Raw genomic sequence first — 26623 nt, forward strand, 5'->3', positions numbered from 1 at the left:
GGCTGGGACACCCTCAGCGTCACCCGGGACCTGCAGCAGCTTCATGCTACTCCTCCTGCATCTATTTCCAACGGGAAAACTCCGTGCTCAACACAAACACTCCCGCTGGGGGGTCTGGTGCCCTCTCCCCATCCCCGCAGCAGGGGTGCCCGTCTGTCTAGAAAGGGCTTCAGAAGACCCACAGACCCCTACAGATCACAAGAAAGACTTTGCCTTGGGAGCACTTTTCCGGGGAGGGGCCTGCCACGTCTGTAGCTTCCCAAATGGACCCACGATTCAAAAGAAGTGGCTGGGCCACCGAACCCCAGCGGTTTAGAGGAGAGCTGGGGTGGGCGACGCCTCCCTTTCCATCCTTGGCGCCCTCTGCTCTGCGCCTGATCCCCACCCCACCCCACCCAGAGAGTTCTCACCGTTGGTCCCAGACTGCCCCGGGACCCTTTAGGGCCTGGGGTGCCAGGGGGTCCGGGGTCTCCAGGGACGCCCATCTCACCCAGCTGTCCTTGGTAGCCCTTGGCACCCTGCAGTGGGAGGAGAGAGAGGCTGTCACCGGCCCAGCAGAGACGAGGGGAGGGGGCGTGGGAGCTGGGGGGGGGGGGGCGGGCCACAGCGGGAGGAGAAAGGTCCCACCTTGGCTCCGGTCCTGCCCTTCTCGCCTTGTTTCCCTGGTTTTCCTTCAGGACCCTGAAGGGAGAAGGACGGAAAAGAGAGAGAAAGTGGAGAAATGAGACAAGATGGTGGCAGACGCGTGGAGCATGGAGCCAGCCCCGGAGGCAGACCACCTGGGGTCACAGCTGATCCTGCACTCGGTGCCCGTGTGACCCGGAGCGCGACCCCACCGCCGGTGCTGGGTCTCGTCTGGGAAGCGGGACAGTAGTCGCCTCTGCCTTACAGGGCTGAGGATTCAACCTGGTGTTGGGGCATCACATCTGCCAGTGGCCTGGCCCACGGAAATGGTCCATAAACTGCATTGTCATGGTGACTGTCCCACCCAGGGCTGCCCGGGGGAAGCCACTCTGCACGGAGCTCTCCTCATGCCACACACTGTCCCACCCTCCTAGTCACCCCGAGCCTCAGGCCCGATTCGGATCCCTCCCATAGATGGTGACAGCAGAGTGCCCAAAGGTGATGTGACTTGCTCTGTGGGTCCGTGGCAGGGCCCCGATTCCATTGCAGATGTGTCTGTCCAGGGCTCAGGGTGCCCCCTGATGACAAGAGTGAGGCAGGGGCAGTGTTCTAGGTTCTCCTTCATCTCTGAGATGCTGTGCGTCACTTCTGACCATCCCTGAGGCCACATCCCACTGACAGGGCGCCCCTCCCTCAGGGCTTGGGGCTGGAGGGGCCTCCTCATGGGGGGGCATCACGCTGGAAGGTCAGCCACCCTCCCCTACTCTCTCCCACTGGGGCACCCAGGCCACTTCCTCTAACAGGCCGCTCCACCCCCTCCCCCCCAGGGCATCCTAAATCCTGCCCTAGGGAGGCCGTCTGGCTTTGTCTCCAAGTTGTCAGAGAAACTCAGTTCAATGGGGGGAAGTGAGTGTGTGTGAGTGTGCATGCGTGAGTGTAAGAGAGAAGAGAGAGTCCCGACCCTGGACCACACTGTGTTGGGATGCAGGGGGTAGGGCAGGCAGCATTTCAGGACATCCCAGCTGCCCCAGAGGACAGTCCCCTCAAGGCCCAAACCTCAAAGGGAGCTGGGAAGAACATCTATATTCTTGGCAAGCATGAAAGAGCTGGTTTGATTCAATTCCTTTGGCTGCATTAACAGAGGCACATGCTGTAGGATGAGGGAGGTGATTGTCCCATCTTGGAATAGGTATTGCACTCGAAGGCACTGCACAATGAGGCACTGACTAATTGTGATGGAGGAGGGGCAGGAAGAGGGGATCCTAGAGGAACAAGGAAACATCTGGGCTAACCCAGAGGGACTTAATTCCTGCATCCGGGTGCTTGAGTCCTCATGTGACCCTGGACAGGTCCCTCCCCTTCTCTGTGCCTCAGTTTCCCCACCTCTAAAATGAAGTGTTTGAACTATCCTTGTACCATCCAACGTGGTGGCCCCTAGCCACACAGGGCTGCCAAGCACTTAAAATGTGGCTCCCGTGGCTGAGGAACTGAGTTCTTTATTCGATTTAATTTTAATTAACCTAAAATTAAAGTTTAAAACTGAGAATTCAGTTATTGGAAAACTTTTAAGTATGTTTGGAACAACTTGGGGATATAAATCTACATTTTCAACTGTATATTTTATGAAAACTAAATACAGATCAAGTATTTCCAATGGAAATTTAGCATCTGACTTGAGATGTGCCGTAAGTGTTACACACCAGATTTCAAAGACTCAGTATGACCAAAAGCATGCAAAATAGCTTACGAATGGCTTTTTACATTGACCACGTGTTGAAATGTTAGTATTTTGGATGTATTGGGCTAAGTAAAATATATTAGTAAAATTAATTTCACCCCTTTCTTTTTAGCTTTTTAGAAAATTTTTAAATTCTGCATTTAGCTCATATTCTGTTTCTACCAAACTAAAAAATCTCAAGATCTCTTGCTCCTCCAGTAATAAAATACTAACAATTGTCACAGCCTCAACCACGGGCGGGGGACTGTGTCCACACTCTATGTCATATCTCATCCAACTGGGGCCACGGGCGGGAGGAAGAAATCATTTATCCCATTTTAGAGCTAAAGAAACAGCCTCAGAGAGATGAAGGTGCTGGCCACGGGTCACCCGGTCAAGTTAGAAGGAAATGGATCCTTAGTAGGACCGGCCCGTGGCCGAGTGGTTGGGTTTGCACGCTCTGCTTCAGTGGCCCAGGGTTTCGCCAGTTCGGATCCTGGGTGTGGACATGGCACCACTCATTAGGCCATGCTGAGGCGGTGTCCCACACGCCACAACTACAAGGACCTACAACTAGAATATGCAACTATGTACTGGGGGGCTTTGGAGAGAAGAAAAAGAAAAGAAGAAGATTGGCAACAGATGTTATCTCAGGTGCCAATCTAAAAAAAAGGAGAGAAATAGGGATCCTTAGTTTCTGGGGCACCCCTTGTCCCAGGCTGGTCCTGTACAGGCAATTGTGAAATCATGATACAGGGTCTGGTGGAATTTGCCGGTGGACTGAGGTGATTGCAATGGCTGATCCCTTGTCAGAAGAAGAAATGAGTCAGCGCGAAGTATTCAGCACAAGGCCAGGGAGACGGGCGTCTCCCCCAGGACAGGGCGGGCGGCTGGCCACTTGCTCTGACAGGCCGTCTGTAGCGGGGCGCAGCTCCCATGGTGTGGGAAACCCTGAGTAAGGGCTGGAGAATCCAGTGGGGTGAGGCTGTGGGGCCAGAATGAAGAATTTTGCTGGGCCCCCATCCACATAGATGTATTTCTGGAAAGGCCCTGATGGCTCGTAAAATTCTATTTTTAAATACTCCACTGTTTCCAGGCCACAGAGTGGGAGATACTGTTCTGCAGCCCTGATGACAAAGAGACTCAAATCCAGGCCTCCGTCACCCAACACACACTCAGTCTAACCCCAGGGAACCTCCTTCTAGTTCCAGTATATGAGAATTGGGAGTGACCGCAAACTACGGACAGTAACACTGCTACCAACAACACCATTCCCATCACCATGGCCACTGTCACCACCACTGCCACCACCAGCACCAACACCACCACCATCATCAACACCACCATCTCACCATCATCACCATCACCATCACTGTCACCACCACCACGACCATCTCCACCATCATCATCACCACCATCTCTACCATCATCACCATCACCATCTCCACCATTACCACCATTGTCAACATCACCACCAGCATCATCACTACTGCCATCACCATCACCACCATCTCCACCATCATCACCACCACCATCATCACTACCATCACCACCATCACCATCACCATCTCCACCATCATCATCATTACCATCATCACCACCATCTCCAGCACCATCACCACCATCTCCACCATCACCACCACCACCATCACCACTACCATCACCACCACCAACACCACCATCAGCACCATCACCACCACCAGCAGCCTCCAATCATTTCCTCCTCCACATTCATAAAGACCATCTTTTATATTTTTGGTGCATTTTATAAAGTGCTTCCCTATCCAATGTTTCATCAACTCTTTATAGACGAGAAAACCAAGGCTCAGAGAGAGGCACGGATTTGACCAAGGTCACACTGAGAGTGGGTGCTTGAGCCAGAACTCAACCTTTGGACTCTGGGTCCAGAGCCATGTCTGCCACATGGTGCTGCCCATCTCACAGTCATGACACTTAAAAGCTCGCTAGGAAAAGGCTCCTGGAATGCTGGAACTCAAGTGATCTCAGCACGCATTCCTTCTAAATCCTTCAGCACGCCCAGGGCGCGACCCAGACAGGGCAAGGGCAGGGGAAAGGTCACACAGCAAGTTACTGGCGGAGAATCAGCCAGCGCCCCTTCTGTACACTCAGTGTGGCTGACCGTGAGGGTTGCGGAGGGCGAGGTAAGCAGGGGCCGGGTGTGTGCAGAGCACGGCAGCCGGGCTAAGGACAGTCCTGTTATTCTGCGGGCGCTCGGGAGCCACAGGAGGGCTGGGCCGGGGAGGGACATGGTCCGCTCGGTTCTCTGGGAAACTCCCGGGTGGAGGAAGGACCACAGTAGAAGACCCTCCCACATAACGGCCTAAAGAAGCCTGAGTATTATTCACACCCAAGAGCCCCAGCGCTGGCACGCAGCCATGCACACTCACCCGGATACCAGTGATGCCAGGGGGCCCGGGGGGCCCATCCTCACCCTTCAGCCCCTCCTGGCCCTTCTCGCCACGTTCACCATCAGGCCCGGGGTCACCCCTGTCGCCCTGGGTTGGAAGGGCATGAGAAGGGGAGAGAGAGAGAGGGAATAAATTAGTCACCAAGTCCCTCCAAGGCCCCAAACCTCGGGCTCCATTTGGATGTCCACAGCCGACGAGTTCCTGATTCTCCTGTCGGTTCCGAGCTGCCCAGAGGGTGGGCTGGCACAGGCAACATCCCCCACGTGGTGGTTTCTAGTGTCCCTGCCTGCGCCGGGGAGGGAGTGGCTCAGTGGGCAGAGAGGACCCAACCACGCCCACCCGTGGAGCTCTCAGGAAGGGGGCAGGTTTGGGGGACCAGGCTATTTCTCCCCGACAAAGACACATTGCGAGGACAGGAGTCTTAAGAAGCTGAAGGACATTTTTATAAAGGAAAAAATTCACCCACTTCTGCCTCTGAGAACTCTTTGCATTTTTCTGAGTTGCATCTTCAATGTTTGCTTACACAAAAACAGTTGGCAACAATGATAGTAAGTAACAGGCGTTGGTTTCAATTGCTGTGTCCAGGCTCAGAGTGTGAAACAACTGTTGCAAATCAATGATGCTGGTTAGCGGGAAACAGTTTTAAAGCCGTCACCCAATAGGACGGCACTCTCCCATCTTTTTTTTTAAATGTCTTTCTCTACTGTGAGCACGTTCTCCCATTGCTGTCTGCTCTGGCTGGTTCTCACTCCCACTGACTGCGGAACACTCCCTGTCCAGCGATGGCAGCTGACACTTACACAGCACTTGCCACGTCCATGCTCTGGCACGGTAGGCTGTGCCAGGAGGGGGCACAGGCTGTCGCCCTTGGCCCCCTGGGCAGAGCAGGTTGAGGGGTGCAGCATGGGCCGCTGAGGAGTAGGGCAGCGCCCATCAGAGGGCCGCCTCTGTGAGGGCTGGCAGGCCTGGTGGGCCCTGTGGCCAGTCTGCAGGTGGCTGGGCTGTGACTGTCCAGGGAGGCCCATGGAGAGGGTATGAAGTTACAGGTAGGAGGAAGGGTGGGCGGGGGAGCGGGCTTGGAAAAGCAGAGCACATCTTTGCCAGTTTTGTTTCCCAGCACCATGCCCTACGAGGGCACTGATAAAGTGGTGTGCATCCAGGAGAGGCAGCACGGTGCAGAGGGTGTGCAGCCGGGGTCTGGGGACAGGACCTCTGGGGGCACATCCTGCAGGCCGGTCCTGCTGGGGCCTGGGCTCTGGGGGTGGGAGGCTGGTGCCAGAGACCGCTCAGCCCGGGTGGACTTCCCGGTGGAGAGGGGTCCGGGGATGACACAGATGAGGGAGGAGGCTCCCCGCTGAGGCATGGGGCAGATGTGTGCCCGAGGAAAGGGTCAGACAGCTTGGTTTCTGGGGTCCCTTCCCACTGAGATTCTCAGATTCCAAGCGTAGCCTGGCCTGGAGACGGGGAGCTGGCCCTGAGGACCCTCTTGCAGAGGTCTCCGGCTCCAAGATTCCCCTTCTGGCGCTCCTAGCTCTCAGAGGCAGGCAATCTGTTCCAGGCAGCTGTGCTGGGGTTTCAGCGAGGGGTCCCAGCCTGGGCCCTGCAGGGGCTCCAGCTCCAGGGACTGCCCAGCCCCCCACAGCCTGGGCTCCTGCACAGCCGCGGTAGGTGGGCAACCTCATGGGTCCCTTGCAGAATGGGCTCGGGGTTGGGGGGCGGTCCTAGAGAATCCCAGAATCCGAGGACAACTGCCAACGCTCAGAAGCACCTTACACATTGCCAAACTCCCCCTTCTCAATCTACAGATGGGGAAACTGAGGCCCGGAGAGGTGGAGACTTCCCAACACCACATAGAAGTCAACGGCAGAGCATGGCTAAGCCCCCGGGGTTCTGGTTTCTCTGAATTCCACAGTTTTTTGCTGAGAGGACAAGACCTCCCTCACCCCAGGGGCCACGTCGCCTAAATTCAAGTCTTGCTGCCCCCTCGCCATGGCTGTGCGGCCCCGGGCAAGTGTCCTCCTTGGTAAAATAGCACAAAGGGTCACTGCGAGGATGGAAAGACAGAATCCACATAAACAGCTCAGCGCAGCGTCTGGCCCCCCGGGCCCTGGAGAAAGATGCACTATCACCAGGAGCCATGGCCACCCTTGTCACCCTCAGTGGGTTGTCAGCCAACTCAAAAACGATAATCGACACAGAAGCACCCTCCAAACTATAAAGTGCTGTGCACGTCCAAGAGGTTGTTTTTTACCATGAAGGTGATTCTTGGACACACACCACAAAGAAAGCAGATTCTGTCCTGGGATTCCTGTGAGGACTGGGGCAGACGCTGCACACCTGCGCCCTCCTCCGGCCCAAGGTCTCGGGTGGCACTGGCCTCGGAGGGGGTGAAAGAGGAGGAAGCCAGGGCCGAGGGGCCGGGACGAGGGAGCAGGAGGGACTGTGGATGCCCCCGAGCCTGGGAGACCCCCTCCCGTCCCCCATCAGCAAAGATTCCAAGGAGAAGAAGGGTGGCTGCGTAGGGTGCCTCAGTTTCCTCACCTGTCAGTGGGGATGGTGATGAATCTAGCTTATAGGGTTTCTGGGAGGATTAAATGGGGTAATTCAAGGAATGCTCTTAAGGCGGGTGGTGCAAGTACATGGCGAGTACACGAGGCATTCTAGCCACAATGTGCTTCAGTGTCGCCACAATCCGGGCCGGCACTCGGCAAAGGATGGGGTTGTACCCCAGGATGCAGCAGGGGTGGAGGGGCGAGAGGGCAGACGATGGCAGACAGGGGGCGCTCTCGCCCTTGCAAGGAAACCACGGGGCAGACGGGGAGCCAGTGGGGGGGTCTGTCACAGAGGCATCCCCAGACCCAGGGCAACCGTGGGGACGGGGCAGTGGGCTGGAGGTCTGGGGATGGGGAATCGAGGCCTGGAGAAGAGGGGTGCTTCTCTGAGGCCACATGAGTCAACGGGTGACAAAGGGACGGGGAGCCGACTCACATGTGTGACAGGCCAGCCCTGGGGAAAGCCCACGGACAGGTCCAGGGCTGGGCCAGGGATGGAGGCCAGGGACAGGCCTGAGCTGAAGGCAGGGCTAGTGAGTCAAAAAGCGATGCCGACCTGCCCCGTGGTAAGGGGGCCCTGGTGCCTCCTTAAGTTCCCAGCATCTGTGGCCGACAGATGCATCTAAGGGACACAGCAGGGCTGAGTTCAGCCCACATGCTTTGGTGCCAGGGAGCCCTGCGTTTGGGTTTTGGATTCTCCGCTCACAGCTATAGACTCTGGATGAACACACCTCTGCCTCCTTCTGAGCCCAGTCTCTCTCCCTTTAGAATAGGCTCATGGTGCAGAGAACGAGCCAAGGCTCGGGTCTCGGCTGTGCCAATTACTAGCTGTGTGTCCCTGGGCAAGTTGCTTAACCTCTCTGAGTCTCAATTTCCTCATCTAAAGACAGAAATTACCCTGTAGCATTGATTGACGTGATCCATATAAAGGGCTTATACGTGTGTGACTAGTCCTCCATAAATAGCAGCTTATAGGTCATGGGTGGTCATGATCATTTTCCTGATCTCTTAGGATGTTTGGAAGATAACAGTTATCAAAGCCACTGGCTCTCGGCCTGGCAAAGAGTGGGTGGTCAGGTGCCACCTTAGCCAGGAGAAGCCGCAGTGTCGAGGAACAGGGCAGCAGTGAGGCGTGGCAGGGGGGGATGGTCCCCGGTCCCGCCTGAGTAGGGTCGGGAGCAGTGAGCAGGGTGGGGGGCGGGCACTGGACAGGGCTCACCACACCCACCCTGCTCTCAGTGGGAGCCGGGGGTCTGCTCGCAGAGCTTCATGGGAGCACACTGTTTCTGGGATAAAACTTAGGTCCTGATGGGAGGGCAGTGGGGACAGAGGGAGAAGGCAGCTCGCGAACAGCGCTCCTCCCCAGACCCTGCACGGGACACTCACCTTCAGCCCGTCGGGCCCCGCAGAGCCACTGTCACCCTCGAGGCCTGGCTCTCCCTGGAAAGGGGGGACAAGGAGACATTACCAGGGAGAGTCCCAGCACACTTTGACCTCCTCCCCTCCCTGGAGCACGACCCCAAACCCCAATCTCCAGACAGTGGGGCCCCGGGGCACCTGGCACACAGCGGGCGCCCAGTAAACAGGGGCTGAATTAATGAATGAGCAGGAGAGGTGAGCAGACCCCCAAGCCACAGCCTGCTCTGTCTGCAGGGTCTACATGAGGTCACAAGTGAAAAGTGCTGGTCGCAGAGCCGTCCAGGTTGGCTGATAGGACGGGGGGGAGCAGTGCAGCCTGGGGTTGAGAACAGCTCTGCCATCAGACAGACCTCAACAGCCCCACTGGGCTTCGCCTTCACTGGCGGGTTGACCACAAGCAAACCACTGAGCCCTCGCGGGCGTCTGTTTTCTCATCTGACAATGGGGCTGATCCCACTTCCTTTAAGGGTTCCCAGAGGGCATGGTGGAAGCACCCCCAAATGGCAGCCGTAGGATATACTATTCCTGGACACGGGGCGAGCCCTCAGACCTTCTTGCCAGTAAGTTTAGGGGCAATACCAAGACCCTGAATCCCCATCTGAGCCCAGCCAGGTTCTCTCCTCGCCCTTCCAGCTCCAGAGATGCCCCCGGAATCCTTGGTTCTCCAAACAGCCGTCAATGTAAGGCTGGGTCTCTCTCTGCTTTTGGAATTCATAGCTGTTCTGCATCTGAGCTGGAAGGGGCCTCAGAAGTCATCAGATGCAGGGATGGCAAAGACGTGATGGGCGTGTGTAGATCCCGCCCCTCTCATGCCCATGGCAGACATCACTAATCGATCCACTAGGATGCGGGTCCATGAAGCCAAGGCCTTCTGGTACTCGCTGCTGTGCTGCCAGTGACTTGAGAGAAGTGCCTGGCACACAGAGGGCATCAAGCGAATGCCTGTCATTCTCTTTCCTACGGTGCCTGATAGGGCCTCAGGATCCTTCTTAACATGGCTCTCCACGAAGACAGTACTGATCCATCTTCATGGACACATAAGACTTGCTGGCTCCACGCCGTCCTCTCCTGCCCTGTGGCCTCCCCCTCATTCTATATCTGAGCTCAGCTGTGGGGTCTCTGTTAGCTTTGGGAAGCGGGTAGCAGGAGGCATCAGAAATAAGGAAAGAGGAGAAATGAGGGGACTTGGGTTGGGGGCCCAGTGCCCTGTGAACTGAGCCCCACACAAATGCCCCCTCACTCTCGGCCCCATCTGTGAGGTGCTCAGCATCTGTTCCTGTACTCAGGGAGCCACGTCCAAGCAGGGACCGTATAAACCGGGCACGGAGCACAGAGAGGTGGACACAGGCTTCCCAGAGCTTCTCAGAGGAAGACAAGATGTGAGGGTTTCTTTTGGACAAAAGGAAGATAACCTTCCATAGAACAGTTTCAAGGATGATAACAGGCATTTTTTCAATAAAAGCGCTCGGAGGTCAAATAAGTTTGGAGACCCCGGATGAATCCAAAAGGAACAGATTTCTTCGGTTGCAGGCCTTCTCAGAGCCTTGAAAAAGCTACTGCTAACGTGGAAGAGGGAAGACTGGGCACGCAGTGAGTCCCAAACGCTTTGACACAGCATGCTCTTCTTTGAAGAGCTCCCTACACTGTGGAGATGCTGGCCTCCCAGGAGAGGCTGGACGAGGCTGTAGAGACTCATGGTCCATTTCTGCAGTTGGGGAAACTGAGGCTCAGATAGGCTGAGTAAAGCCCTGCCGCCACCCGAACACCCCGGGGGACGCTTTTCCAGGGAGAATGAATTTGCATCAACTTACCCGCTGCCCAATGAGGCCCTGCTCCCCAGGGGTGCCCAGAGGCCCAAGGTCCCCCTAGGAGAAGCCAAACACAAGTGCATGGGGGTGGGTAGGGCCAGCCCGGCCCTCACCACCAGCTCGGATGTGTCTTTCTCCTACAGGGATTTCCAAGCTTTCCTCCCCCATTGCTGGTGTCTGGAGGGTGGGGCACAAAGAGGAGGTGGAGCTCGGAGCCCCCAGACCCGCCCCAATGGGACAACCCCACTTCTCTCCGTCTCATATACAGGGTGATTTTCTGCACTGTTCGAGCAAAGGATGCTGGAACTGAGCAGAGACTGAGTCCCAGGGCTGGTCCAACTCCCTCTGGATGCTGGGAGGCTCAGGCAGAGATGGGGGTGGTGGGCTTCAATCCTGCAGCCCCACCAAGGCTCCCCCAGGCCCCTGCCTCAGTGAAGCCCTCAGGCCACCAGCATGGCTCCCCAGCTCCAGGAGCTGCGTCCTCTGCCAACAGCAGAGCAGGGAGGGGCTCTCAGAGCCCAGGTATCAATGGGTGCCTGTTCCCAGCAGGTAATGAGGGGCACTGGGGCTGAAATGCCGATGGTATTGCTGGAGGCCGGGAGGTGGGACCGCCCCAGGATGGGCGGGTGCCAGAGAAAACATTGCCGGGCAGGGGGCAGGGGCGGGGGCTTCGGATCGGCTGGGCCCTCCGATGTGGCCATGGACAAGCCCTGCTCCCCAGCCAGGAGCACAGAGGACCCATTATCCAGGGCACAAGAAAGGCCCGTTTCTCTTCCGTGGGGAGGACGTGGCCGCCAGCTGGGAGCTGGTTTCAACAAGTCATTTTTCTCTTCTTTCATCCCGCCTTACCTTCATCCCAGCTTCCCCAGGAAGGCCCGGTTCTCCCACTGCACCTGGTGGCCCCTGCAAGAAAATGCCATTGGTCCCTCCTGGAGCAGGGGCTGGCCCCCGTGGTTCTAAGGGAGGAGATAACTGAGGCAGGTTCAGAGAGGGCAAGGGACATGCCTGAGGTCAAACAGCAGGAGAGACCCAGCTGGGAGCAGGCTGCAGCCTTTTCGGAGCTGGGAGCTGGGAGGGGAGTGGTTGGGCCCAGGCTGCTGAGCCTCGGGGCTACCCAGAGGCTGCCGGAGCCCGTCCCCGCCCCATGAGTGTGGTTCACCACATTAGGAGTCCCTTGGCGAGCACGGGGAGGAAAATTTCATGATTCACATCAGAACAGGGGAGGAAGCCAACGGATGCTGTGTTCGGGGCTGAGGGGTTCCAGCCCTTCTCTCTGTAGCCGGGCCAGGATGACAAGGGCGGGAGGGGTGCTGAGTTATCCCTGCTGGCATGGCTGCGGCCCTTGCATAAACCCTGGGGCTCAGCTTTCTCCTCTGGAGAAGGCCCGGTTGTCTGAGGCCCCTGCCAAGCTCCTCGCTGCACGACCTCAGGAGGGCTGGCTCTGTACTCAAACCTGGTGCAGGGGGGAGGCCCCAGCGAGGGTGGGGGGATTGCCGCTTTCCCTGGTGCTGAAAAAGAGGCAGCGCCAACCCCCAGGAGGGTCCCGGCACCCTGCAGCCCATCCCTGCCCCTGGATCTGGGAGCCAGCTCCTCACCCTATGCCATTAGGGTGGACCTGCCCTCTCTGCCAGGGTGTCTGCCTCCAGTCTGTAGCTCACAGAACGTGACCACCTCCTGGGACCAGGACAGGGACCCCCCAGGAGGAGGAGGGCTGGGAGGCGCTGATGCATCCTCAGCGGCATCATGGGACGAACGAGGGTCCCTCGGCACTCACCTTGGGTCCCATCTCTCCTGGAGGGCCAATTAGCCCCTGGGGTCCCTGAGGGCCCTGGAAGACAGACAGACACACAGACTGTTGGGAGAAGCCAGCCTGGGCTCTCTTTGGGGTCTGAGGCTCGATAATGCAATCTGGAGGGGTGGGCGAGGGTGAGGACCCACAAAATCCTGGAGTCTGCAGCCCACCCACCCCCTGCCACACTGAGGGTCCTCCTCCGACCCCGTATCCTCTCCAATCCATCTGCACACTCTTCTCTTCATTTCCCTAAACCCCGGTGGGGCCCTGCCCTGCTCAGAAACCTGCCAGCTCTCGAGCCTCGCTCACTCTGTTCCCTCTGCTTGGATGCTCTTCCAGCTCAGATCTACCTCTGGAAACCCCCAGCCCTGCCCCTGGTCAATCCATTGCTCAAGAGGGCATCACTTTGGGCGCCAAGATGTGGGAGTGCGGCGGGGTCCTGGGGTGCAGGCACCTCCTGTCCTCCCCCTGCCCCATCCGGGCTTCCTCCTCTGAGCCCCCTGAGCTGCTGCCCTCTCCTCTCCAGCAGCACCACTCCACAGCCTCTTCATGGGGTCCCCGACGCTGGGACTGTCCCCCAAACCCATCCTTCCAGGGAGATCTTCTGTGGAGTCCCCTCTGTTTCAAACCCATCCATGGCTCCCATTGCCCTTGGGATAAAGAGCAAATCGTCTCCAGGGCTCTGGGGGACTGACCCCTGTGACCTCCCCCTGCAGCTCTGTCCCCTCCAGCCATGCTAGACTCTGCAGTTCCCGGTCCGCTTGTCCATTTATTCTTATCTCCCCTCCCTGAATACGCGGTTCCCTCTGTTTTTCACAGTGCTAAGCACTCTATATGCATTTTCTCATTTCCTCTGCACAGCAGGAGGGCAAGGTAGGAACAGTTATTCCCACTTTACTGGCAAGAAAACTGAGGCTGGAGGGCAGGTGAGCTTAGACTCAAAGGCAGAGCTGCTGAGCTCCCCGTCCAGTGCTCTCTCCACCACCAGAGGCCTGTCCCGTCACGGCGGGGGAGCCTCAGCACCGTCTCCCTCCATCCTCTCTCCTTGTCTGACAACACGGCCCACACGCCCAGGAAGGTGGCGCATCTGAGACCCTGCCCGGGGCAAAGATGTGAGCAAGGGAGGGAAAGGGCACCTACCGGTTCTCCTGGGAGGCCCTTGGTGCCTGGGGGGCCCGAGGGACCAGGGATGCCCTGCAGAGACAAACAAAGGCAACCTGAGGCCCTCCATGGCCTTCTGCACCCTGCCTGTCCCCTGGGCCTCAGTCAAGCGGTTGCAGCGTAGGAACGTCCCACTCCCACTCTCTGCCGTATGAGGGATGGGGAAACTGAGTCCCAGGGGGGAAGACATGTGCTGGAGGGTCTTCAGTGCAGGGAGTGGGCACCCAGAACTTCGGGGTTTCCACAGCAGGATGGCTAAAGTGGGTATCAGCTCCCCCAAAAGCCCCAGGGAATTTCAGGAACCGCCGCTACTCACGGGAAAGCCTCGCGGGCCTGAGTGCCCTCGCTCGCCAGCCGTACCCTGGAAGCACAGGGGGTTCGTTAGGGGCCCATGTCACCAGGCAGGGGGCGGAGGTGGGGTTGGTGGCCGTGCCTGACGTACCTGCTGCCCGGGCTGGCCCGGTCTGCCCTGCGGTCCTGGAGGGCCCTGCAGGAGGCAAGACACAGGGAGGTGGCAGAGGGCACTTGGGAGGACCCTTCGGGGGTCTCACACTCCCACGGGAGATCCAGGGAACCAGGAGCGGGAGCATGGCACCCACCCCTCTCCCCAGGGCGCAGGTGGGAAGACTTAGGGCAGTGGGGGAGTGGCTCCCCACAGTCAGCAGGTGCTCGGGGTCAGGAACCAAGGATCCCTTGTTTCCGATAGAGGTAGGAGCCGGCTCAGCTCTCAGGGGCCCTGGAGGGGGCTGAGGGTCCCAGGGAAGGGGCCAGAGGCTGGGTGTGATTCCTCCGCCCTCTCCCCTCTCTTTCTTGCTTCCTCCTGCTCTCTCTCCATCTCGAGCTCTCTCTCCCTCACTTTCAGTCTCAGGACTCCCTCTCCCCTCCCGTCTGCATGCTCGGCCAGGAGGAGCGCTGATGAGCTCTCAGGAAGTGCCCTGCAGCCTCTCGGGACACCCTGCTGTCCCCAAGGGGCCTGCTGCTGACGAGGGTGTGACCTCTGGTGCGGGATCCCAAGCTAGCATGGGAGGCGAGAGGAAGGGCAGGCCGGAGGTGGGGGCAGTACCTTCAGGCCCCTGGACCCCTGCTCCCCAGCTGGTCCATCTGGTCCTCGGGGGCCCTGGAATAGGAAAAAGGGACTAGTGCAGTGGACAGCAGGGGTCTCCCTTGGGCTGGGAACCAGGAAGGCGGGGCTGCCTGGAGCCTTGGGCCTTCCCCTGCACAAGCCTGGGGCTCTCTCCTCCCCGACTCTGTGTCCCTCTCCTCTGCACACTCCCGCCCTGAGTGGGTCACCCACGTGCAGCGTGCCTGCTGAGATGGCTCTGTGGGGGCTCGGCATGGAGGACTCAGCTGGAGGCCCTACCATTTGGAATGGGGCTGCTGGTGCATTGAAAGCCTGTTTAAAGTGACCTTGGCGGGGGGTCAGCCAGCCAAACCATTTCACACACGTGGAAACTGAGGGCCAGAGCCAAGAGACGTGTGGCCAAGTCCCCAGAGCCAGGCCTTCAGATTCTGCGGTCGCATGCTCTTCCCAGAGCACGTGGGGCAGAAACGGGGTAAGGACCACAGCCCCTGGGGGAAACTGACAGAAGGCCCTGGGGGGTCTGCGTGCGGCCAGATGTGTGGAGGTAATCTGGCCCAGCTCACAGAAGAGTTGAGCTGAGGAGGGGGCAGGGGTGAGACGGCTGTTCCCTGGAGCTCTGGGCTCAGGGATGACCCCCCCCTCCCCCCCCCCCCCCCCCCCCCCCCCCCCGAGTCAGGAGCGTTGTTCCTTTGAGAGCTGGGAGGGCCCTGAGGCGGGTGGAGTGCGCTCCCTGCCGCCACTCCACAGACGGGAACACTGAGGCCCAGCCCAGGAAAGCGACTTGTCTAAGTGCTTAGCACATTAGCAGCTGCATCCCCCCCAGGGTTCCACCCACTGCGCCATATGTCCCCTCCATGGGGCCTCCCACAGGGACACAGATGGAGGGGGCCCCCTGGAAGAGGCCCCTGTGGGGAACAGTGTGGTCTCTGTTCTATATGGGATCGGAGAGGCCATGCTGGGGAGACGGAGGGTCCTATGAAGGAGGTTGGTCCACTGAGCCAGGGAGCACCGGGCCAGCCGCAAAAGGGGGCTGGAGAAGCGCCTGGCGGGGAGGGGGTAAAGGGATGAGAAAACGGAACATGGGGAAATCATTTACAATTGAACAAGGAAACTTTCCATTAATAACTGAGCCAGAAAAAGTGACAATTCCTCTGATCAGTCACCCGGGGCTCCCGGGGCTTCGACTCTGCACGGCAGCCTTAAATAGCGCCTTGTTGATTAAATAAACCCAGGACAGGAGACCACGGGCTGCAGGGGGCGGTTCAGCTGGGGGTCGTAGGTCCCAGTGTCTCTGGGCCCAGGACCCACTGGGGGGTCCAGCACCGGGCACAGTGGCGCTCGGGAAATGCTGTGTCTCAGGGACAATGACTGCTCCTCACTGAGCCTCAGTTATCTCGTCTCTCAAATGGGGACAAGAAATCTCTCTCTCAAGGCAGGAGATGATGCACGTGGCAGCTCTGCGCCTGGCATGGAGGAAGCACGCTGTGACGCCCGGGTTTGCCAGAGCAGTCTGCAGGCTCCCTTGGCCAGTCTGGATTCAGTCCCTTCCTCCGAATAGGCAGCTTAGATACAGCATGTGGCATAGAACTGGAGAGAGTGTTTGCAGGCTCAAGATGAGGTTGGATAAGAGGGCGTGGGGGCAAGACTCGGTTCTGCTGCCAGCTTGCTGTGTGACCCCAGGAAAGCCCCTTCCCCTCTCTGGGCCTCAGCCTCAGGTGGGCCCTGTCAGACCATGTGTTAGACTTACCACCTCTGCTTCATGGACAGGGGCCTGGTGGAGATGGAACCCAATTGGGGGGAGGGGTCATCCAGAATCATGGGAGCCAGGACAGAGGCTGAGCTGACCGGTGGGCCTCTGGGCCCTCCTGAGGGATGGCTTCAGGCCCCTGGGCTCTGTCTCCAGCTGAGGCATCAACCTCCCTGGAAAGGGCCAGCTCGGGGAGTGGAGTGGAGGCCCAGAGGGGTTGAGGGCTTGGCCTGAATCACACAGTGCCCTGTTTCTCCTTAGAAGCAAGGCCTTTCTGGGAGAAAGGTCATGGGATCTACAAAAATAGTAACAGCAGCAGCAGCAGCAATAATAGCGAAAGCTATTATCCTCATCTTACAAATAAGGAGACAGCCTACGGTCACACTCTAGCAAGCGGAGGAGTCAGAATTTGAACCCAAGTCAGCCAGATGCCCATTTTTTTCCCCAGCACTACCTGTTACAGTTAATCAGTGTGAGAGTGAGCTCCCCATCATAGGGAGTGTGCAAATCAGGGTCTACAGGAGCCTGCCCTGAAGGCTCGGCCCTGGGGCAGGGTGTGGGAGAAGACAACGTCCAAATGCCTGTTATCTGCGAGCCTCCGTTATCCCCCGGGAGCACCGCAGAGCTCAGGGAGAGGCTGGGGCTGGCTTGGGGGAGACGAGATCAAGCTCTCCTGTCTGGAGGGAGAAGGAGGGAATGGGGCCGCAGCCATCCTCCCTCCCCGGCTCCGCTGTGCAGGGAGAGCAGCCAGGGCCGCCAAGGGCCGTGCACACGCCCTCACCCCTGCTCTGGGCCGCTCTGCAGCTCATCCTGTGTCCTGCGGGTCCCCCAGTACGGACTCTTTCTTCTCCAAATGAACACGGCTGCCCCCCCACCCCGACCCCGGCGGCAGGCCTGGGTTTCCATCAGAGCCGCACGTCTGTGCCCTGGGAGCCACTCCCCAGCAAGATGTCTGCAGCCCCCGCCTGCTGGGGCTTGGCAGGAGGGGGCCCAGGACAGAAAATCCAGCCAATCACAGCTCTCGTGACAAAGGGATGGATGAATGAGGGGGAATGAACACGAGCTGCGTGCATCCTGCGGGCCGCCCTAGCAGCCGCTTCCCACGGGCGAGGAGCTGGCAGGAAGATGGACTCCCCAGGGCCATCCGAAGAGGTCAGTTCCATGGCTGACCCATTTTACAGAGAAAAACTGGAGGCTCAGAGAGGGGAAGTCAGTTGCCCGAGGTCAAAGAGGAGGGGCCGGGATCCGAGGCTGGGTCTGCTGGGATCTGAGCCCTACTCACGGGAGCCGAGTCCACCGTTACGCTTGACTCACCATCGTCACAACCCCCTCAAGGTGGATGGCAGAGGGAGACGGCGGAGGCTCCGTGATAGGGATTTAGACATCATCTTCTCCAACCCCTGGCCCAGCACGCAGCCTTCCTGGCAGGATCCCCAGGCCCTGACCTGCATACCCCTGTGATGGGGAGCTCACTCCCACACTGATAAACAGTGACTGGTAGTCGTGAAGAAAATGGGCATCCAGCCGACTAGGCTTCAAATTCTGGCTCCTTAGGACTTCCTCCTGATGTCATCCACCAAGCCTCAGAGAGGTTAAGAAACCGGCCTGAGGTTGCAGAGCTGGTAACTGGGAAGGCTGAGACTTGCTCCCTGTCCGACCCCAGAGCCCCACTCTTTCAACTGGGGCCCGTGGACCAAGAGCCTGGTCAGCAGCTCTACCAAGAGCCGAGGGTCTGGGGCCCCATCCAGTCCCTGGCTTTGACCCCTTAGTGCTCATTCTTCCCAGGGCAGAGGGTGGGGGAGGGGAGCAGCGGGGCCCACCCGGCACACAGGCAGAGAAGCTGGCAGGGCCTTGCAGACCTCCAAGCCCATTCCTCATGGCACATATGGGGAAACTGAGGCCCAGAGAGCAGCAAGGCCTTGGTAAAGTCACAGGGCCAGCTGGGAGCTGCACAGGAGCCCTGCCCAGAACTCAGCTCTTTCGCAGGCACAGTGGGTGCCACCCCATCTGTGAAGTGGGGCCAAGGGTGGCCTGTTAGGCAGGGGACCCAGGGGGCAGATCCCACAGGTCTTGTATTCCTGCCAAACCCAGCAGGGGGGAGGGGCTCATGTTCCCGAAGCTCCCCTCCCAGCCCCCAGACTTTGATGTGGTCGGGAGCCTGGGTTTCCTCAAGCAGGAGATACATTCTTGGAGTCGCGGCTGGGAAGGGGTGGTGGAGAGGCTGCGGGGAGCTCCCTGAGCCGAGGGGAGCCCGAGCTCCCACCTGGGGGGTGGGGGCCAGGGCCTGGGCCAACGTGCTCCCCCTCCAGCTACTCTGGTTTCCTGGGGCAGGAAGGAACATGCCCAGGGTCACGGTGGAACCCGGCTGCCAATGGGGCTCGGCCCACTCAGCCCAGGACGTGGCCCCGGGAGGGGCCCCGATGAGCCAGAGGAATGCCTCTTAATCTCCCGGCTCCCAGGCCGACGGCGCAGGACATCTGGTTCGGAGGAAAATGTAAAACCACTTGACACTCAGCCAAGGGAGAACAACCATCACACATCCCCTCTGTGCAGCTTGGAGAGCAGGCCTGGGCCGCCTGCTCCACCGGTGCCATCCTGTTTCTTTTTTTACAAGGCTGCACAGCCCGGCACCTGTACACCAGCTGGGGGCAGGAAACCACTCCAGCAGCCCTCCCTGCGTGATGGAAAATAAGGCTGCATTCAGTGTGCCAAAGAGCCGAATTCCCTGGGTTCAAATCCCAGCTCTGCCGCTTTCTAGCTGTGCAACCTGAGGCAAGCAATGTAACCTCTCTATGCCTTGTCTGTAAAATGGAAATAAGAACAGCACCTACTTTATAGGGTTGTGTTGAAGACTAAATGAGTTAATGGATGTGACAGACAGTGCCCAGCACATAGTAAGTACTAGTGATGACCTCTGGCTACTGAGCTCAGGACAGCGCTGGCTTAAAACCCTCTATAGCTCCCTACTACCCTCAGAGCACGGCCCACAACTTAGCTGTGGTGTTTGAGGCCCTGTTTGGCTTGGTACTCACTAATTTTTGGTCTCATCCCTCTCCCCTGGCCCTCTGTTGGACAACTGGGGACCCCTATACGTGCCACATCATCTCTCACCTTCTGGCTTTCCCTCTGCCTGGACCCTGTCACCAGCTCCAACATCACCCTCTCCCTGAGGCCTTCCCTGGTACCCTGTCCAGGTGAGGTGCCTGTGCTTCCACCATCATCATGCTAATGCCCCGCACTGCCCCTCAGACATTCTAGCCTGAGCCGTGAGGCAGGCAGGGAGCATGCCCATCAGAGCCTCCGACAGTGGCTGGCACCCAGTGGGTGCTAATAAATGGTGGCTGAATGAATGAATGGAGCAACAAATGAATGGACCAACCACGGGTACCACAGAGTCCGTCTGTGCCCACTGGGTGGTAAGGCCTGGTGCTCAGAAATGGGCTAGAAAAGATGGTCCCACACTGAGCGGCAGGCCTGGGATGAGCCGGGAACCCTGCCTGGTAGCAGGAGAGACAGATCTCAGGGCCGGGCGGAACAACAACCGGGAGGTGGTCTCTATGGCAGGTGGCCCCTGCCAGCATCAGCCCCTCAGGGAGCTGGGCCCCACTTACCCGGCGTCCCTTGGCTCCCCTCATTCCCGGAGGGCCTCGAGATCCTGGAGGACCCTGTGGGGAGGAGAAAGCTTCTGGAGAAGCCCCCTTTTCAGAGGGCAAGTGCAACACCGAGGGCCAGGACAGCCCACCCGAGCCCAGCAGCCCCCATATGGAAGGATGGAGCCCAGTGGGCTGGCTGAGCTACAACCTTGAGTCCACGCCCTGGGTCCCAGGAGAATGGGCCTCAGCCTTGTCTGGGGCCCCAGCAGTGGGGAGAAGCTCCCCTGGATGGATGAGCCATTTCCCCCCTTATGTCAAGATCAACGACGAGAAGCTCCATGACGTTCTGCCAAAACCCTCCTCAAAGCCCCATTTCCCCTTTTCCCCTCCATCAGCAAGGAGAGTCTGGCCACCCAAGTTCGGTCCCCCACCCTGACCCCAAATCCCACCTGCATGCCGTCCAGAAGGCTCGTACCAGGGCAGAAAGAGCCCAGAGGCAAGAGGGGAAAGGACCAGACCATAGCCAGAGGTAGGGGGAGGGTCAAGGAGGGGGAGCGGATGACAGGACAGGCAGTGGGGTCGGGGGGAGGCGAAGAGAAGAGGACAGACCTGGCCCAGGGAAGATGCGCAGTCCACTCTGTGTGATGAAGGAGTGAAAAGGAGAGGCACAGGGAGAGCCAGAGAGGGAGGGAAAGAAATCCCAGGGCTGGCTTTGTTCTCAAATCCTCAGCCCTCGCCCAGGACAAGGACTTAGGGATGCGACGATAGAACATGAACACACGACAATGGAAGAGGACAGAAAGGTGGAAAGGGAGAGAAAGAAGCTGAGGAGAGGAAGGGGTGCCTGCCTGCCTGATTTCTCTCCCCATGCCAGCCCAGCCACACACAGCAGGCAGCACCTTCCCCATGGCGGCGGGACACTCGGACGGCTCTCCACTCAGTGGCCAGCATCCGATGGCACGTGCTCCTCTGACAAGGAGGAGGCAGCCTCAGCCCCTCCCCAAAGAGCAGGGAGAGGCCCGGCTCCGTGTGCTCCTCCCATTTCTCTCTCCAGGGAGCCTCGAGGGGTGTTGCACTGCTGGAGGGCTGATGGGGGTGGGGTGGCCAGGTCCCAACCCGCCCCCTTGACAGCAGAGCAAGCAGGGTGTGGACCCGGGCTGGGCCCCATCAAAAGGCAGATCTGACTCCAGGATGGGGGAGAACACAAAGATTGGGTGAGAACGGACCATTTTACAGAGGGCGCTCAGACGGCAGAAGGCACACGACATGGCACGGGAAATTTCACGTGCCCGAGACTCAACCGAGAGGCAGCAGGGCAGGTGCTTAAAAGAGCAGACTGCCGCCAGGGAACCAGCTTCAAATCATGCCTCTGCCGCTTCCCGACTCTGTGACCTTCAGTGAGCCACTTAACCTCTTTGGGCCTCAGTTGCAACACCTATAAAATGGGCACGAGAAGAGTTCCTGTCTCCCAGAGTTGCTGGGAAGATGAAATGATCCAGAAGGTCCTCCATAAAGGGTAGCTGTCAGCTCTCTCCGAGGGGAAGGCGGTCGGAAACTGGAGGTCCCAGAACCTGATGGGCCCCCTCCCCCAAATAATGGAGACGGTCATCTTGGCTGACCGCCAAGGAATGTAGCAGAACATGGATGTTAAAGTGATTGGAAAGGTGGGAGAATGCCCGTCAGATGTGAACAGCATCATCAGAAACGTCATTTTAATAGTAATGGTCTTACTAACAATAGAGGTCATTGTATCCAACAAGTAGTAATAGTAAACAGTATCCTGACCATTCGTTAAGCCCTTAGTCTACGCAGGGCGTTTGCTGAGCGTCACATCATGCACTGTCTCATTTATTTCTCACAACCGTCTCTTAATACAGGTAGTATTATGCTGACTTGCCGATGGGGAAACTGAGGCTCAGAGAAGCTATGAACGTTGCCAACCATCACACAGCTGGCAAGTGGCAGAGCCAGGATTTGTCTCACGTGTGTCTGAGTCTGTAGTTTCCTGGACCTCCGTGCTATCCTGGGCGCTGGGGGCAGCTGGCGGCTGGAAGGGTCCCCCAGAGACCCGAGGGACAGGCCACATTGCAGCCATGGGGGGTCCACAGCAAACTTGAGATGTGAAAGCCTCAATGACTGTCAGATTTCACTCAGTCTGAGCCACCTCACTGAAGAGATGGAAGCACTGAGGGAATGGGGCCGGGAGGTCAATGGGGCCACAGAGGCAAGGGGATCAGAGGAAGCCAGCACCTTCCTCCTATGGGCTGGCCTGGATGTCCCCACTGTTTCCCCATCTCCCCTTGGCCTTCCAATTTGTCCCAGGATCTCCTTTCCAGGCTTTTCTACTCCCATTGGACAGAGAGGCAGACGGAGGCCAGGGAGGCCGAGGTCCAGGGGCGTGGGAGCAGGAATTTGATGACAGACCCTAGCATCCTCACGCTTGGGCTTCGGCCCTCCTGTGGGCACCTCCCACCCTTTGGCAAGCGACTTAAACTCTTGGGCCTCAGTTTCATCGTCTATAAAATGAGGACAAGAAGAGTCCCTGCCTCTTAGAATTGCTGGGAAGATTCTAGAGGGCTCAAATCACTCCAGGAGCAGCTGCAGGGCCCTAGGACTCAGGTCCTGGGGACACTGGGGAGGGTGGTGGCCTTCGGGCTGGGTGGGCGGGGACCCTCGGATTCCACTTGGACACTTCAGCCAGCCAACCAGCCCCTCCAGCCCCGGGCTAGATGTGGTTTTTCCTCCTCCTCATGGACAGGGGTAAAAACACACCAGGGGGAGCCCAGAGTGCTGGCTTCTGATGCCGACTCTGAGCTCTGGGAGTTTTCCACCGCATCAGAAGGATTGCGGGGGGCAGACAGAGCCACCTGGCACCTGGCACCTCTGTCTTTGGAGGATGGTTCCTTGTGTCCGGGCTTCTCACCCCTGGGCTGGCCCTGGGTACCCCTCCTCAGCACCTACCACTGCCTGGCACGTAGTAGGTACTCAGTGAAGGTCTGTTAATGAGCAAGAGGATGTTTAACCTCAGCACCCCACTAGACAGCGAGACTCCTAAGATCAGATCAATCTCATCCTTTTTGCACCTCCAGGGTGGAGCATAGGCCCTGCACACAGTAGGTGCAGGAAAAGTTCGGGAACCGGGTTGGCCTTGCTTCCCTAGTTGGCACAGAGAGCTGGTGTGTGTGAGCGTCCCTTGGGTTCAGACCATCAAAGCTCCCGTTCCCTCCTTCATCGGACCCCGGAGAGCCCCTCAGTCTGGCCTCTGGAGGGACCTGGGCAGCCTGAACTCATCATCGCCCCGGGACGCTGCCTGGGCTGGTCCCCCTCCCCCTACGCCCTTCTCACCTGCCTGAAGCCCATCCCCCAGCCTCCCCCGAGTGGGCTCCCGGCCCTGAGCCCCGGCCTCGGCTGAAGGGAGTGCCCTTACCCGTCTCCATATTCTCCATCAGCAGAAGCCCCTCGTGCTCCAGACCCCACGTCACCCTCGGGGAGTGGAAGGGGCCCCTGAGTCTGAGTGCTCCCCGCCACACCCCTCCCCTGGCCCTCCTGCCTCCCCCATCGCTCCCTGCCCTGGGATGCTCAGGAATATCCCTGAATCCTCAGTCATCACAGGAAACCCTGGACCGCTGCATCCTCGGCTCTGACCCTCAGCCCATTGGTCCCCAGCATTTCTCTTCTTCTCCCCTGCTTTCCCCACAGCAGACACCACTTACTCATTGGCTTCTCTCCCCCCGCCATGCAGAATGTAAGCTCCTCAGGGCAGGGACGACTTTCTGCCTTTCTGATGGTTGCCTCCCAAGCTCCCAGAGCAGCCCTGGGCACGCATCCCACAGTAATTCCCGAGTGAATGAGCAAAGCAATAATAAATAATAGTGCTGAAGACGAAGGGGCCCCTGTGGCAGGAACATCACTCGATAATGAACATTAGCCGCACGGTTTCATTTAACCTGAGCAATCACACTATCACGACAACAATTATTTCTCACTTTTCCAGGTGAGCAAAATTCAGGCTCAGAGTTCAGTGCTCTGCCCTGGCAATGGAGCCAGGGAGTGGGCGAGCTAGGATTCAAACCCAGGTCTGTCTGACTCTGCGGCATGGACCCCTCATCCATACTCGATGGTGGCTTTGAGCTCGGGGAACATGAGAGCTATGCTTACCGGGGGTCCAGGCTCTCCGGGGGTCCCAACACCACCTGGCATTCCGGGATGACCCTACTCAGAAGAAAAAGAAGGAATCAGCTGTGGGAGGGGTGCCTTCCTCCTTCAGGCCCTCCTCGCTGGCTCAGCCCCAGCCCAGGGACACGAGGGCGGCAGCCAGGCCTCCCAGAGGGAGAAGGAACAAGTCATCCTGAACGCCTGGGGTATACAGAGGCAGGAGAGCAGGGCTGTCACTGCGCTGTGACAGGAGAGGGCAAGGGGAGGCAGACTTGCTCCTTACCATTGACCCCTTGGGTCCGGGCACGCCTGGGGGTCCCACCATGCCCCGGTCACCCTGTGATGGAGACAGCAATTCAGGGAGGTCACGGCGGGCAGTGCACTGGCTCTGTTGGGGGCAGGTGCAGAGGCCTTCCAGAGGCCAAAGAGGGGCAGGGACTTGGCCAAGGTCTACAGAGTCCCTCCCGGCTCACGGCCACATCACCCAGGGCGGTTACAGGGGAAGGGTGGAGGTCTGGGATTCCACCCAGCACACGCCAAGACCCCTGGCAAGTTCTGGGAGGCCTCAGCATCCACTGCAGCATGCCATGCCGTGGGCTTCTCTAGGGCAAGGATGGTCCTGATTGAGGATGCGCTCATTACATTGTCCCCTTTGATCCCTGCCCACGTCACGTGGTCCTCGTTAGGCCTGGCATCCCCTGAGCAGGGCTTGCTGAGGCAGAGATAGCCATAGAAGCCATTTCTTTCATTCCCCCCACCCCCTGCCCAAACCTAGATAAGATGCTGGAGAATCAGAGGTGTCATTCATTCCCTCTTGAGCAACCCAGACAGACTGAGCAGAGACGGCAGGTGTAGCGGACAGAGCTACGGCCGGAAGGCAGGGGCCCTGGGTTTTGAATCCTGGCTCTGTTTTGGGGAGGCCCTGTTTCTGGCATCCACCCGGCCAGCAAACATAAATTGAGGATCTGCTGTGTGCTGGGCACGGTATGCTAGAGCCTAAAGATACAGTGGTGAGCAGACACAGGCAGACCCTGCTCACACGGAGCAAGCCCCTCAGACTGTGGTGGGAGATGGAGACAAATGAGCACAACAGACGCACCCTGGGGTGAGGGCAGTGAGGGAGGGATCTTGGGGCTATGGCATTTTCAGCAGGGGATTTGACCTCCCAGGTGCAGGGGTGCAGCAGGGAAGTCTTGCTTGACTGAGAGCTGAAGGATAATCGAGAGGCATCTATGCGAAGAGGGTGGAGGGGGCGGGAGCGGGAAGAGTGTGCCTGGCCGAGGGAACAGCGTGGACAACAGTTTCTAGGTGAGGAGGGACACGGACGTTTGAGGAACCAGGGAAGGCACAGTTGGCTCTGCTATCGCACTGTGGTTGTGGAAGGTGTCACCCCTGGGGCATCAGGGGGATGGGCACACGGAACCTTTGTGTACTATTTTTTGCAACTTCTTGTGACTCTATAGTTACTTCGAAATGAACAGATAAATTACAAAAAGAAGAGGTAACGAAGGAGGAGGAGTGGAAGGAGGAGGAGAAGAAGGTGGGGGTGGCCAGAGGGTGTGGGACCCAGGGAGGCATGAGGAGAGAGGCCCAGGAGGACCCCGGAAAGCTGGATTAGGGGAGATGCTCCCTCTCTCTGGCCTCAGCTTCTCCATCGTTCCAATGGGAAGAATATCAGGTCCCCCAGAGGGCCTGATGGGGATGAGATAAACCCAAAGGAAGGAACGCGGGGACCCTCGGGGCCAGGCGGGAAACGGGAAGCCACAGGCTGTCTGGGGGCTGGGAGCCAGCCTGAGGCAGAGTGGCTGAGAGGCAAAGGTGGGCTTGGGGAGTGAACCCAATTCAGATCCCAGCTCTGCCACCTCCTCTCTGGATGACTTTGAGCAAGCCCCCTCCCCAGTTTGAGCTTCGGCTGTCTGGTCCATAGAACAGAGCTGCCGGGGATTAACAAGCCAGCCTAAGGAATGTGCTCCTTTTTTAAAAAGATGAATCCTTCCCCCGCTTCTGCTGCCCACCCTGTGCAGTGGCAGACCACGAGCATCGGCTGGTTCTCATGCAGACGCCTAACCGCACTGCGGGCTGCACACAGAGGGCCGGGCAGAAGCCCTAGAGGATGCTGGGAAAGGAGACAATGGCTCCTTGAGGATGAGAACACCAGGGAAGTGAGGAGAGGCTGGGGGAAAGAGGTCTGAAATCCTCAGGTCAAAGGACCCCCTCATCTTTTTAAAATTTCAAAGCACAAGCTCAACTGGTTGATCTCTTTCCCCCAACACAACTTACCTTTTCTCCCATGATTCCTGGCTCCCCGACCAGACCGATGAATCCCAGAAGTCCCTACAAGAAACACATACAAAAGCAAGAGAAAGGAGGAAGCCACGTGAATTCAGGGATGTGCTGAGTTTCAAAGGCAGCTTGCCTGCATCTTCCTCTCCATGGAGCTGTCTCCCCCACCCCCTGCCCCGTGCCTGGCAACCCTGCTGGCATGGGGCTGCCACCGAGGAGAGGGCTGCCTCTCTCTGGGCACTGTCCTGACTTCCCTCACTCC

General features: G+C 58.5%; 1 protein-coding gene across 6 annotated transcripts in view; it reads right to left on the bottom strand.

Annotated features, from left to right (window-relative positions):
- COL27A1 (collagen type XXVII alpha 1 chain) overlaps positions 1-26623 on the bottom strand; it is a 144088-nt gene that overhangs the window by 31432 nt on the left and 86033 nt on the right. For 3 of the 6 annotated variants that reach the window (XM_070518882.1, XM_070518883.1, XM_070518881.1), the window contains 15 exons: positions 26359-26412; positions 24362-24415; positions 24082-24135; positions 19942-19995; positions 14566-14619; positions 13945-13989; positions 13819-13863; positions 13482-13535; positions 12324-12377; positions 11399-11452; positions 10553-10606; positions 8709-8762; positions 4750-4857; positions 628-681; positions 411-518 (listed from right to left, as the gene is read on the bottom strand). In XM_070518882.1, coding sequence (XP_070374983.1) covers positions 411-518; positions 628-681; positions 4750-4857; positions 8709-8762; positions 10553-10606; positions 11399-11452; positions 12324-12377; positions 13482-13535; positions 13819-13863; positions 13945-13989; positions 14566-14619; positions 19942-19995; positions 24082-24135; positions 24362-24415; positions 26359-26412 — 900 coding nt within the window. The remainder of the gene's footprint in view (positions 1-410; positions 519-627; positions 682-4749; positions 4858-8708; positions 8763-10552; positions 10607-11398; positions 11453-12323; positions 12378-13481; positions 13536-13818; positions 13864-13944; positions 13990-14565; positions 14620-19941; positions 19996-24081; positions 24136-24361; positions 24416-26358; positions 26413-26623) is intronic. The other 3 variants (XM_070518884.1, XM_070518885.1, XM_070518886.1) reach the window with 3 other exon arrangements.

This window comes from Equus asinus, chromosome 10 (assembly GCF_041296235.1).
Source record: "Equus asinus isolate D_3611 breed Donkey chromosome 10, EquAss-T2T_v2, whole genome shotgun sequence".
In the NCBI taxonomy this organism is placed as follows: domain Eukaryota; kingdom Metazoa; phylum Chordata; class Mammalia; order Perissodactyla; family Equidae; genus Equus; species Equus asinus.